Consider the following 14,217-nt stretch of genomic DNA (forward strand, 5'->3'; position numbering starts at 1 on the left):
GCCTGACACACTCGGGATCAGGACTGGGGAAGGACTGAGCGCCTGCCTGACACACTCGGGATCAGGACTGGGGAAGGACTGCCTGCCTGACACACTCGGGATCAGGACTGGGGAAGGACTGCCTGCCTGACACACTCGGGATCAGGACTGGGGAAGGACTGCCTGCCTGACACACTCGGGATCGGGACTAGGGAAGGACTGAGTGCCTGCCTATCACACTCGGGATCAGGACTGGGGAAGGACTGTCTGCCTGACACACTCGGGATCGGGACTGGGGAAGGACTGAGCGCCTGCCTGACACACTCAGGATCAGGACTGCGGAAGGACTGAGCGCCTGCCTGACACACTCGGGATCAGGACTGGGGAAGGACTGCCTGCCTGACACACTCGGGATCAGGACTGGGGAAGGACTGAGCGCCTGCCTGACACACTCGGGATCAGGACTGGGGAAGGACTGCCTGCCTGACACACTCGGGATCAGGACTGGGGAAGGACTGCCTGCCTGACACACTCGGGATCGGGACTGGGGAAGGACTGAGAGCCTGCCTGACACACTCGGGCCCAGCTCCCATACCTGGGCTCACCAGGTGTGGGGTTTCTCTTCTGCTCTTGCAGCTCTGAGCACCCTCTGACAGCCTCTCGCCCAATGGGGTGAACTTGCCAGCGTTTCCCAGTGTGGAACGCAGGAGCTGGGAAAGGTGTGGCGATTGCTGGTGAACGTGTCCGTGTCAGTGCCACCCATGTGTCGTCACCGTGTGCCAACAGAAAGCATCTCTGTGTTGGGCAGCCAGGCTCCAAGGCCCAGGAGGTGGCCTGCAGGCCCAGCCTCCTCCTCCGTCATTCATCTTCCCTATTCCCTGATGTGAGGTGACCCGCCAGACCAGCCACGGGGGAGGCTGACAAAGATCGCGCTGGCCGCACAGTCTCTTTTGGTTTAGTTTCAGGTCAAGAAGTACTACATTTGCTAAACTGAAATCAATCCGGAATCTAAGGACTTTAAAAATGAGTTGCTACCTCAGAGCTGCTATAAAACCTTGTACTTATTTGGTTTCCTGCAAGTCAACTTGTGTGTGAGGTATTTTTTTTAAAGGAAGAAGAATGATGCCTTAGGCATGATTTGCCAATGAATAATAGGGAACCAGTTTCGCCTGTCATTTGTTAACAAATGTTATTCCCTTTATTAATATCCAAAGTGAAATAGATGAATAATGGCTCGGCCTGGGGGTATAGATCAAAATTCAGCTTTACAAACTAAGCAGCACTGAGAATGGACATTTATGAAGATTTGGGGCATGGCCCGCCTGCCACAAATCACATTTCTGAAGTTGCTTTCTTTAAAAAAAAAAGAGACAAAATAGAAAGATTTTCACTAAGAACTAATTTAATGTCAAGATTCCTACATTGAATTCCGTGTGTAATTGAGTAAGTTCATTCAGTTCTGTATAACTGAGTGTGTTTTTAGATGAGTGCTCTAAAGTTGAATGCATAGCTTTAAAACCAGTTCACTCCAGGGGGCATCAACCTGCCCTAGATAACACAAAGGCTCCAGTGATCAGGTCCAGGTAAGGTAAGGTCAGGGGGAGACCCCACCTGGGTGCCAGGCTCTGACGAGTCACAGAGGAGAGTCAGGGGAGATGGCCCCCACCACTGGGTGCCAGGCTGTGATGTGTCACAGAGGAGAGTCAGGGGAGACAATGAGCGTGCCAAGCTTGTGACATCACAGAGGAGAGTCAGGGGACAGTCCCCACCTTGGTGCTAGTCTGTGACATCACAGAGGAGACTCAGGAGGAGTGGGCCCCCACTGGGTGCCAGGCTTGTGACATCACAGAGGAGAGTCAGGGGACAGTCCCCACCTAGGTGCCTGGCTGTGACATCAGAGAGGAGAGTCCTGGAACACTGAGCAATGGCTGGATGAGCAGGATGAGCAGGGCAAAGCAGAGGACAATGCACCAGGCTTGGGGTGCAGGCACATGAGGGAAGGCACACAAAGTGTTCCAACCTCAGAGTACTGATGCTAGCTGAACCAAAGTGGTGGTGCTTTTCATTCCCTGCCAGGGCATCTCTGTCCCCTCGGGTCAGCTGCTCCTGCCACCCTAGCCTCCTGTCATCATTACAGGTTCTGCCTGGAGGCGGGAAGCCCGAGAAGATGGTCAGCTCACAGTCCCTGCAGCAGGAGTGGTGAGACTTGCAATGACATTTGCGATTAAACTCGGGGGTGAACCAGGCAGTCTGTGTGCTTGACTGCTGGGGCTCAGCACCTTGAAAGCAAGGCTAGGGGAAGGAGAGGTCACCCTTTGCTTTTCAGTGAGGAAGCACAATGCTTAGAGAAGAGGGAGCACTGGGCTGTTCTTCTATACGCAGGTTGAGTGTTCAGATTGTGTTTGTTTCTGGGTTCCTGGCTCCCTGTCCTTACTCTGACTTGATTCATGCCGAGGGTGAATGGACCTCACTGTTCAGAAATCACCTGAGGAGCCCTGGAAAAGAGACTGTAGGAACACTTTCCCTTCCCCAACTGCCATAACAGGTCCTGTGCCACATTTGGTCCCTAAGGCTGTAGCTCCCGTGGTAGAGGCCCGGTATTGAGCAACAAAGCTAAGGGACAGGGCTGTAGGCCTGAGTTCACATTCCAGAACTGGCATGAGAAAAAAGGCTATGGGTACCTGAAAAGAATGAGAAAGAGAAGGCAGAGCAGCTGCAGGTCCACCTGTTCCTCCCACCATCTGTCAAGAAAGGGACTTGCCAGGGCCCTGTGTGGCCTACGTGGCAGCCACCCTGCTGGGAATATCAGGTCCCCAAGTGGCCCGCGTGGCTGCAGTAGTGCTAGGAATGCCAGGTCCCCGCGTGGTCCCGTGGCCACAGCAGTGCCAGCCGTGCGGAGCCATGAATGCGGGCTGCAGCTCAGGAACAAGTGTAGCTTGGAGCCAGAGAGAACTGTAGGGCCGGGTTCTCATCTCAATCTGCTGGGCAGCCGTGGGAGTTTAGGCCGACGGCAGCTCGGAAATACACTTTCCTTACTTGCCACTGAATGCCATACTGTGTCTTTCAGAAAATGCAGTTCTCTTCTCTAAGGTTAGGTAGCTGAAATTCATGGCAGGAAGTAGAGGAGGCCTGAGGGCCAAGACTGAGGGGGAGGTCAGTGGGGCCCAGAGTGCCATCACCACCTAGCACCTCCTCCCCTGTCATGGCTCTAGGAAGGCTCCTGGTAGGTAGGCTCCTGCTGCCAGGCCCTCTGCCCAGTGCTCTGAAGGCGCTGACCCCCCACACTGACCTCAGCCCCCCTCGTCCCTTCCTGTAGGTGACTCCCCCCGTGTCCTGAAGACCGAGATCTTCAAGCGGGAGCCGCCCGGCTGAGTGGCTGGTGTCCCGGGGGAAAGGGCGGGACAGGGGACGGCCGAGGTCCTGCCGAGTCTGCGCCGGGCCCTCGTGGGCCACACCCGCAGCACCAGCACCCGGCACCGCGGGAGCAGCAGCTTCCGAGAGGGCTTTCTCGCTCTGTCTCGTCTCCGTCACTAACTGCCTAGAGGAGGAGGCAAACAACCACCATCTTTGCTGGAAGGAGGAGAAACCACAATTTACCACAATCTGCTTTCACCCCAGGCCATCAGATTCCAACAGCAAGGACACTTCAGATGGGGTGTTACAGGCAACTGTTGAGCCCAAGTGTTTTATAACTTACTGTGCACTTTGTGAGAGGTACACAGGCTAGTTGCAGAAATTTTGGAAATCACAAAATGCTGAAAGGGAAAAATAAAATTTCCACAACCAGACACAATTGCTGCCAGCACCTTGGTAAACTGCCTACAGTTTTCTTTTAAAAGAAAAGCGTAGATCCTGAAGTACACAGAGTTCGCCCTGCTTGCTTCATATTACACTAGGAATTTCTGAAATGCTTAAAAGCTCTAAATTGTTTTAATATTTTATTGTCATTATAAAGATGATGTAAAGAGTGTTACAGTTTCACAAAGTCAGGTAATGAGTGCCTTTCTTTTTGGACAATGTCACCCCTTCCTTTGCTCTATCCCAGTTTTTCCGTCCTGCCCAAAAATTCTAAATTATATACTACAATCATACCATAATTTATTTAACCACTCTTCTATAATTGGGCCTTTGAAAATCAAGGCTTATCACTGATCTTAAAGAAAAACAAATGGAGCATTACAAACGCATTGTCACACAATCCAGGGAGATGGACCGGCAGAGCCCTGGGTACTGCCCCACGCCTGCACCCAGCCCAGCCTGGACCGGCAGAGCCCTGGGTACTGCCCCACGCCTGCACCCAGCCCGGCCTGGATGTCATCCTGGGAGAGAAAGCAGCAGGGTAGATGCCAGACATTCATCGGGTAGAAAACGAAGTCAACATGTCAAATGAAGAATTTAAAAGGTTTCAGACCCATTTCGATCAGAATGTTCTAAACTTTGATTAGTTACTTTTTGTTAGAGGTTTAAAGTTAGCATTGCTGTTTCTTGTGTTACCGTGCCTGAGCAATTGCTGCCCGGATAGTGTGCTGTGCATCACAGAACCTGAGGGGCCCCTGGCAGGCAGACTAGCACCTGCTTTCCACACAAGGCTGGTCACTCCAGGGAGGGCTGGCATGGCCGACAGCACCTGACTCAATGCAGGCAGCCAGCACCGCCCTCCAGGGCGCCTGAACACCCAAGGCGGGGAGGGACAAAGGAGGAGAGGCACTACCCTAGCCTGCCCTGAGGCAGAAATTCTGCAGACGGCAAAAGGAGGACTTCAGTTGACAGACATCTTGGTTCATGGCACAGGGCTGACCGCTCTTCTGGCCCATGCTTGGAACCCTGAAAGGTGTAGCCTGGTTCCCCTGGGGAGAGGCAGAGGCCCCTCATCTGCATGGTCCCAGAGGAGACAAGCTAGGTTTAACAATCACAAGTACAGGGTGCCTAGGTGCATTTGAACTTTAGAAAACGGTTGGCGTCGGTGATAGGAACATCCCAAAACCATTCCCAGTGCCTCTGAGACACAACATAACCGGAGGCCCACGCAGCCTGGCTGCCGAGCCGGGGTGTCCTGAGGTGCGGGAAGCTGCACCCGGAGCCGGCTCCCTCGGTGCCGCTCGCTGTGTCCGGAGACCTGAGCGTGGCATCGGGGTCCTGTGAGCAGCCTGGTTTGGAAGGCCAGGTTTTCAGACTCTTCATCTTCAGGGTGGGATTTCCTGTGCAAACATCAGCTGACACCGCTAGGGTGGCTTTAGTCGAAAACTTTATTAAATGCCAATGATAGTGCAAAGGATTTAGAGCTGTGTGCATGTGGAATTCAGATGTAAAACATGTTATATAAAATATAATTGTGTCACTTTTCTACTGAATAATGTTCAAATTTAACTGTAGACAGATATAATCTTGTTTCAAAGCTTTAGACATTTAAATAAGAAACAGTCTGCTTTTTCTCTTCAGTACTTTTTAAGTTTTAGTCCAAAGACATTCAAAATGAAGTACATGTTTCTGGAATAAAATTCTCTTAAAAAAAAGCTAGGCCCTCGTGGTCCACACCTGTCATCATGGCCACTCTGGAGGCTGGAGACGGGAGGTGAGAGGGTGGCAGGAACTAACGGGACGATCACGGCAGGCATCCAGCAAGAGGTGCGATCCCATCTCCTATCTCCAGAAAACGGAAGACATGGTTCTGTGGCTCCAGTGGTAGAGCACTGGCCTTGAGCATAAAGAGGCTCAGAGACAGTGCCCAGGCCCTGAGTTCAAACCTCAGGACTGGCAAAAACAAAGTGTAAAAAAAGGGTTCGGTGATAGTGCCTAGTTACTGTGAGGCCCTGAGTTCAAATCCCAGTGCCACAAAAGAAAAGGTTCTTTTGGAAGAATGTGGATGCACACTGGTGACATCGACTTGATTTGAAGCTGGGAATCTGGAGGGAGGATTTGATCACACATCAGTGGGCAGGCAGGCACTGGGCCCACATGGACAGTGGCTACCATGGGGGCCAGGAGAGGCCACTGGTCAGAAACCTCAGTGGAGGGGCCAGCCTCATTGGGGCCTTGTCCACTTTGCTTCGCCTGGTTTAGATGACATTGAAGTACTGGTGAAATTCTGCAGACTTTAGGGGCAGTTTCTGCTGAGACACAGTCCTTGGTCCAAAATAGAATTATGAGCATCTCTGTGTTTTCAAAGGAAAGCCACCAGTTCTGATTAGAGCTGTGGCTGACTGCAGGCTGGTGGAACAGCTGTGGCTGAAACCGGAGAGGAAGCCAGCATTAAGACTCATCAGTCCCATTGTCCTAGCTAGCGACATGAATCCTTAATTTAAGCAGCCTTCAATCCTGTCATTAGAGCAGCAGCCAGAATGTAGACTGCATGTGCTTTCTTTAGAGGAAGCTTCTAAAGAATGCAGAGAAGGTGCAAAGAAGGGACTCACAGCACAGAATTTGTTGGAAGATGAAGCAATCAGGGCTCCAGTGTCTATGCAAGCCCTGAGCCCATTGCAGTGGATACCAATGACCAGCAGGGTGCAATGACCAGGACAGGAAGCCTCCACACCACCCCCACCCCCACCCCCACCACCCCCCGGCATGGTGCAGTGACAGGACACGAAGCCTATCCTCTACCTCCTGCATGGTGCAGTGACCAGGACACAAAGACCCCTGCAGCGTACAGTAATCACGACATGAAGCCTCACCCCTGCAGGTGATCTCCCAGAGAACCGCCCCCCCCAAAGGCTCCCATAGACCACAGAGGGCCTCGGAAGTCTGACCACCGATGCGGGTGGCCTTGCTGTGTGCAGAGCGTCTCCAGCACCCTCCCTCCCAGGCTCCCCGTGCCCTTGGAGAGCTAGGTGCACAGGTGACCAAGGGTGGCAGCTAGCCACTGGTCAGTCACCCAGGAAGGGCTGGAAGAGGCACCTAGCCCTCATTCCCACACCTCTCATAGGAGAACCTTTGGCCTTGGGGTCAGAGGCTGAGCTCCACTGAGACCACAGGGAAGTCACTTGACCCCTGAGACTTCCATTTCTGCCTCCGTGGGAGAAGAGAGAAAAATTCCTAGTGTGACTGTGGAGAGCTTGGGCCACAAATGAAGTCATGTGCAAATGGGTGCATGGTTGAACTCATGGACACCTTGTTCGCTGACCCTCCAAAAGTGCTGAGCTGTAATAGTCAGCTTTCTGTGGTTGTGTCAAAATACCCGAGAGAGACCAGAGAGGAAGGCTTTGTCTGGCTCCATTTCAGTTTTCAGGCTATGGCCAGCTGGCTCCATTGCTGTGGCTCTGTAACCAGGCAGAGGACCACGGCCGGGGAGAGAGGGGAGGGAGAAGGAGGGGCTGGCACGCGTGGCAGCCCCCCGTGTGGGGTATCATCGGGCGTGTTCTGCCTGAGAGGCTCGTGCTCTGGTGCAGCCTTGTGTTCTGTGTGCGCTGTCTGTCCACATCCTCCGTAACGTTGTCATCTGAGCACCTGTGATTAGAACCATGTAAGGTGAACCCAAGCTCAAAGGCACTGCTTACACCTTGTGTGTGCATAGTGTGTTTGTCTGAGGGCAACGGTTTGGCCTGCCCTTGGATTCAGGTCGCTGTGTGGTGGAGGCCACTTCTAACACACCCAAATGAACCCCAGGGGCGGAGGCTCTCGGACGGTGCTGCCCACGCTGGTGCCCAGATGGAGATGAACCTGCCGGGGTCACGCGCAGGTCATGGGCACAACATGCTTCTCTCGTTGCAGTGACATTGGGATGGATGCCGGGTGTCGAGTGTGGGAGCCCCACTGGCAGCCGCGTGTCCCGCAAGTGTGACATCTTCCGCCGCTGCACAGGACCTGTACTAAGAATGGCTTTGTTTCTGTCTTGCAGAGGAAGAAGGTGGAGACTTGGCCCAGCCGGGCCTCAGCTTCTCGGGGCCGGCAGACGAGGACCTAGGTAGAGTATGGATGAGCACGGGTCTCAGGGCCCAGCCACAGCCCGGAGCCTCCAGGAGCCGGGACAAGCATGCTCACATGAAGATAATGGCCTGGGGCCGGGGGGGGGGGGGGGCAAGTGAACTGGGGCCATATTTTCCCAAGGATGATAGCTGAGGCACTTCGCAAAGCTCTCATGACAAAGGCCACTCCCCCAGCACCCCACAAGCAGTGCACTGGCTGGCATGAGAGACACAGTGTCCACAGGCCCTCAGAATGGCCCGCCCTCGCCCTGGCTGGGATTGCACTCAGCCTGACCGTGCAGGGGTGAGGGGGTGGCCCTGAGGGTGCAGGGGTGAGGGGGACCGTCAGCTGCATTTTCCCACAATGCTCTGTACTTGAGGCAGAGCAGCTGACACCCTCCCTCACCCCTCCCCCCCCCACACCCGGGGCTGGTCCCGCCCCCTGACCTGAGCCTGGGCCGCGGTGAACGATCCCTGCCCACAGAGGCTCCGTGACTGTCACCATCGCCCTCCAGTGCGGGCTGGCGTCCTGTGGGAGTGGCAGTGGCAGGCAGCCCCAGGCATGAGTGACACACGAGGCTGGAGTCACTCGGTGTGGTGGCGTTCTGCGGGCACACAGGAGGGTACACTCTGTGCCGGTGACGTGAACGCTGGGCAGATCCACCCAGGAGCAGGGGCGGATGAGGCTCTGTGTGTGGACGTGGGGTCCTCCTCAGCATGCCCCCCACTGCAGACGGTGCCAACAGCCTTAGGATGTGAGGCGCTGGTTGGTTCTTGTTTATTTCAGACCTTGGTGAGCAATGGATTCATTTCTCACTAGAAATAGTGAGAATTAAAGGGGCATTCTGCATATAACCATGGTTTTTTTAAGGAATGTCATAACGTAAATGAGTTTGGAATGGTGAGGAGGGTGGAGTCTGAAGGCTCTGGGGTCACCTCATCCCCAGCCACGGGTGCACAACGATCTCCCGCCTGGTGCATGTCCCAGCCTCGTTCCCTGGGAAACGTGCACAGGTCAGCATCTCCCTCCTGTCAAGGGTATGTGGATGGAGGACTTAGTGTCCGCGTGTCCACCGCACATGTGTGTTGGGGTGCTGTGCGGGACCTGCTGTAAGCAGTGGTCTGTGAGCTTGCACTGTCTGCACTTGGGAGAAGAGTACATGCACCTCTTGTGGGAAGGAATAATGTCCATCCCATTTAAATAACTGCATACCTTTAGAACGTGAACATTTCTCTGCAGAATTCTCTGGCACTGTAACTACTTGCACCAGGCAAACATCGTGACTCATAAGCTTTGCCCAGTGCACCGTGCTGTCCAGTGTCTGAAAGTGGTTCTAAGGTCATGCCATCTCTCTGTGGCAGTGTTAGAGTAAGGGATGCAGACCAGATGGAAACCGTCCACCCAAAGCCAGGCTCGGAGGCCCCAGGAGCCCGGAGATCGGCAGCGGTCTCCACAGGCCACCCCCCCCACAGGCTGCAGGTCTTCATGGACACTTCCTCACTTGGACCTCAGCTACGGGGTCCTCTCCAGATGACCCACCGCTCCTGGGCACAGCTAGTGCCACAATGCTGAAATCTTAGAAGGACAACCAAGGCATGGCTGCCATGACTGGGAGAAAACAAGCCACAGAGCATAGGCAGCCCTCTCTGCAGTGCAACCAGAAATCAAGTTAGAGCAAGCAGAGTACACTGCCCGCAGAGAGGCTGCAGAGGCAGGGCCAGGGATGAGCAGGGCCCTGCAGGAGCAGCCAGATGCCCCAGCCCCACCGGGGCCGCACCTGCAGAGGCAGACCAGGGATGAGGGACGGGCCTGTTCTGCATGGACAGGCATGGGGAGGGTGACGTGAACATCCAGAGCATCACTCAAGTCCTGACAGCCCACAGTGTGCAGACAGCCTCAGACATGGAAGAAGGAATTCAGAAGAAGCAGGCACTGGTTACAGTGTGAACAAATTCAGAAGAAGCAGGCACTGGTTACAGTATATCTGTGAACCTGTCAGAAGAAGCAGGCACTGGTTACAGTGTGAACAAATTCAGAAGAAGCAGGCACTGGTTACAGTGAGAACAAATTCAGAAGAAGCAGGCACTGGTTACAGTGAGAACGAATTCAGAAGAAGCAGGCACTGGTTACAGTGTATCTGTGAGCCTGCCGCCAGCCCCTTGGGAAGGAGAGAGCTGACCAGATGCTGCCCAGGCCCCGCTGGGGTCCTGCAAGCCGGAGCTGAGCAGGTGGCCACGTGCACGCTGCACTCCAGGACAGACAGGCCGGGCAGAGGTGTGTGACTCGTCGGGTTTTCCTCGGCACCAGCCAGACGTACTCTCCTCTCTCAGGCTCAAGCGAATGAAGAGAGAAACAAACTCCTTCTGTGAGTCTCCTGGAGACCTCTCAGAAGACTTAGGAATGAAGTGCTCCAGCGGGAAAAGGCTACGCGCTTCAAGTGGAGAAGTGCTGACAGGTTTGATAAGCAGAACCAAGGAGTCCACAGAGCAGCGATGATATCTGAGTCACTGTCCTCAAAGGCAGCGAGGCAGGGAGGAGACAGAAGGGCGTACAGGGGCTCACTGGGCTCAGGGTGCCCCGCAGAGTCTCCGGCAGACAGGCGGCTTGGGTCCTCACCACATAGTCTCAGAGGACCCATCATCACCAGCTGAGAACCAGACATACTTCCAACATTCCCCCCACCCCATTGAGGGCAAGGCCACCTGGCTCGACAGTTTCCATGCTGTCCCCGCAACTCCTACGAAAATTGGGGGAAGGTCCTGTCCAAGAAAAATTCACAGGAGACAAAGGAGATGAATTAACACGCACGATTCTGTTTTCATTTTTTAAACTTTGACCAAAAAAAGGTTTCAAGTAAAATATCAAAGTACTGACCGAGAGGTAGCTGGAGAAATGAATGGCTGTGGTTAGGGTCCCGGCTTGTCTGAGCTCCGTGGAGGCTGGATCTGGACACAGGGTCAGCGGGTGCCGCAGGGAGGGACCAGGAGCTGTGGAGAGGTGCTCGGGTGGCCAGCTGCTGGGGTCTGTGGGCTGCAGGTGGGGACAGCAGGGCACTGCCCCTCCCGGCAGGTGTCAGCCCTGGGACCCGCCTTCCTTAGGGGCCGGGGGCTGTGCCAGAGGGGTCTCCACACAGGGTGTCTGCCTTCTCACATCTGAGGTGCCGCTCCCTGCTCTCCTGACCGGTGCAACCTGGGTGGACAGAGCCACAAGTTTCTGAACACTGACTCCAAGTCCCAAGCCACATGCTCTGATGTCTGTCTCCTCTGCCCAAGGCCTCGCCACGGGAAAGGCACCTATCCCGGAGGAAGACCGATGCACGTGTATGTGCAGCTGTTCACGCACGAGCACACACACATGCATACACACACACTGGGCAGATGTGCACGTAGGTGTAGCTGTGCACACACAGGAATCTAAACCTGCTAAACCTGTTATCTCACGTTTCAAGCATGATCTTCCAGAAATGGCTCTGTGCCTACCCTCGTGAGTCTAACTGGCAACCTCTGAAACAAATGGTTTTTACACTGGTGAACTGATCTTGGTCAGAAACAAGGGACAGCAGGAAATGCTGCTTATGTGCTTGTTTGATAAGCGACACTGCCTATATCACTAATTTCCTCCCTAACTCAGAAAGTAGTTTTCATTTCACTTTACTCTTCTGTGTTTTATATTTTTATGGCTTAGAATACTAACTTTTAAACTCTTGGTGGCAGCTCATGAATGGACCATGAATTCTTGTTACTGGTCATTTGCAGCATCATTTTAAGTGGGAAAAGGAATAAGATGGGGGAGGTAGCAGGCCCACGGTGTGCGAGTGCACCACACACAGGAAGGGCAGGCCCTGTCTCTGCGAGTGGGCCTGGGGTCTGACATGGAAGGCATATCGTAGTGTGGAACACCGTCGGGAGGTGTGCAAAGCCCCTGGCGGACAGCGTGTCCCGAACACAGGCCCCACGGCTGCAGTTCTCAAGCTTCCCAGCGACTCGCAGGAACAAGCGGTCCTGTCCGGCGGGACGGTGAAGGCGATGCCTCTGAGGGCGCAGACCTCAGGACGAGGCGTGCCCCGCAGCCTCAGGCGAGTGCCAGCGGCCACCCCGGGGCGCCACCGTCCTCTCCGCGGCCCCCGTGCAGGTGCACGGCCGTCAGAGCCACGGGAAGGGGAACGGCCCACCGTGGGGAGCATGCCCACCGTGCTTCCGACAGACGTGAGCTTCACGCGGCATCACTTCTGAACAGGATCTCCATGGCAACCGGTCCATTTGCAAATTGCAGCTACTGAAAAGGAGACTTCCAAGATTGGATTTAGATTCCGCAGACCTCTGTGGCCAGCTGCTCGTCCCCTGGCGGCGTGCATGGAGACCATCAGCAGGCTCCGGTGTAGGTGGGCATCTTAGCCTGATCCCAGATTCTGCGGGGAGGCTCTGTGCATGGATGCAGACGGCTGCCTCCAGAGGCCAGTGGCTTCGGTCTCCTGCGTGAAGCCTTCGTGTGCTTGGAAGGGAGGCTTTTGGGCCCAGAGAAGGAAAGGTCACCCACCAAGGGAGGACGTTGGGATTAACCACCAAAGGATAGGCATACAAGGGACCTTGGGGTTGGAGGAAAAGAAGAGACAGGCTACCCTGATGCTGAGTCTGGGGTGTGGGAGCCTGTTCTACCTCTGCTGCTTACACCCTCCAGGACGGTACTGTGCACGCACAGCAGAGCCAAGCTCATGCAGGAGAACCGCCAGCAGCATACTCAGTCTTGGACACGCGTGAGGACAGAGTGTTCCCTCCCAGGAACGTGGACAGGGCTGGAGTGAGGACCAAGGGTTCCCTCCCAGAGGCACGGACAGGGCTGGAGCACAGGAGCTTGGCAGATCCACCCACAGTCAGCACCGGATGAGTGGCAGTTCCACCTGTGACTAAGCCAGGCCCTGTGTTCTCCCCTCGTACCTGCTGCTTCTCCAGGAAACCAAAGAACGGCCCCCCTGGGTCCAGCATATCCAACTTATGTACAAAACGCAAATATTATGCTAAATGAAATGATGTGTTCCGTAACTAAGAAGAACTTGTAGCTGAACAGCCAAACAGAACTGACATGCACGCTTGCATATGTTTGCTTGCTTAATTGATTTGGCACACCCCTGTGAGCTACATTTGACTTCTCCACATAAATCTGTCAGGACACCTCATCTTCTCAGTCAACATGTATGCTCTCTCCGAGCTTTCTCCTAATACAAGTGTCACCATTTTCTTTGCTGTCATGTAGCTGGGAGATAACTTTTCCCTATGGATGGCTGCCTTTCAAGAAACAAGAGCCCACATCCATGACCATCGATGTCACAGAGACAAAATGAAACCCAGCTCTGTTTAGGAACTGAAAAGAGAAACATTAGACTCCAGGTTTCTTCAAAGCATGATGAAAACCATGCACATTTTATGGAAACATCACTACCAAGCCCCACACTTGGTATGAGATTGAGCATTTAATAATTAAATGCATTAATGAAGCATTTAACTCACATCTTTAAAGTGTCTCCCTGCGCTCAGAGCCCTCAGGCTGGCTGAGTGTCAGCCGCAGTCAGGGCCCGGGTCTCCATTTCCTCCTGATGCACGTCGCGGGGCCAGAAACACTGAGGGAGCAACTGGCAGAATGTCTGGGGGCCGATGGACTTGGTGGCCTCGTGGCAGGATCTGCCTGCTGCACACAGCTGCAAATTGAATAATAGAAGCCTTCACCGTGGATTTTGCTACACCTACGTGACAACACAGTCATAAGCAAAACACCACCAGTTAAATGTCAACGATCACACTGCACTGGACAAGGTACCAGCCCGTGAGGGGCGGGGTGTTGCATGACTCGGCACTGAGCATTTAGGCTGTGCCATGTCCCTTGACACTTTCCCGAAGGCTAATGGGTAATGCAAAGCCCCTGAGCCCTCAAGTGGCACTCTGAGTTGTGCATACTCGTGGGTGAGGCTGTAGCACGCAGCAGTGTATCAAGACAGCAAAAACCCCACACCAATGTTATTTAAAGAAAATCACATAGCAACTGGTATCGCCAGGCACTTCTCTTCTGTTCTAACCATGGAGGCCTGCACAGCTGAACTCTCTTCTCTGTGCATGATGTAGAGACCTCAGTAAGCTCCACCACCCTGGAGCCTGGAGGGAAGCAGACAGAGGTGGACTGTCAGCGATGTTTTATGAAGAGAAGTCAACATCCTCAACTGGCTCCCAACGACCTGAATCTTGACAGTGGGACCTGGGAAGTACATGCTTGGCCATCGTGCATTCTCTGGGGTGTGCTGGCATTCCAGAGACACAGCACAGTCCAGCATCCCAGGCCCCACCTGGA

The 14,217-nt window shown here is 54.2% G+C and overlaps 1 protein-coding gene across 1 annotated transcript in view; it reads left to right on the forward strand.

Annotated features, from left to right (window-relative positions):
* Positions 1-14,217, forward strand: part of Dlgap2 (DLG associated protein 2) — a 500,247-nt gene that overhangs the window by 397,656 nt on the left and 88,374 nt on the right. Inside the window, exon 4 of the mRNA XM_048330769.1 lies at positions 7,814-7,879. Coding sequence (XP_048186726.1) covers positions 7,814-7,879 — 66 coding nt within the window. The remainder of the gene's footprint in view (positions 1-7,813; positions 7,880-14,217) is intronic.

This window comes from Perognathus longimembris, chromosome 21, assembly GCF_023159225.1.
Source record: "Perognathus longimembris pacificus isolate PPM17 chromosome 21, ASM2315922v1, whole genome shotgun sequence".
Lineage (NCBI taxonomy): Eukaryota > Metazoa > Chordata > Mammalia > Rodentia > Heteromyidae > Perognathus > Perognathus longimembris.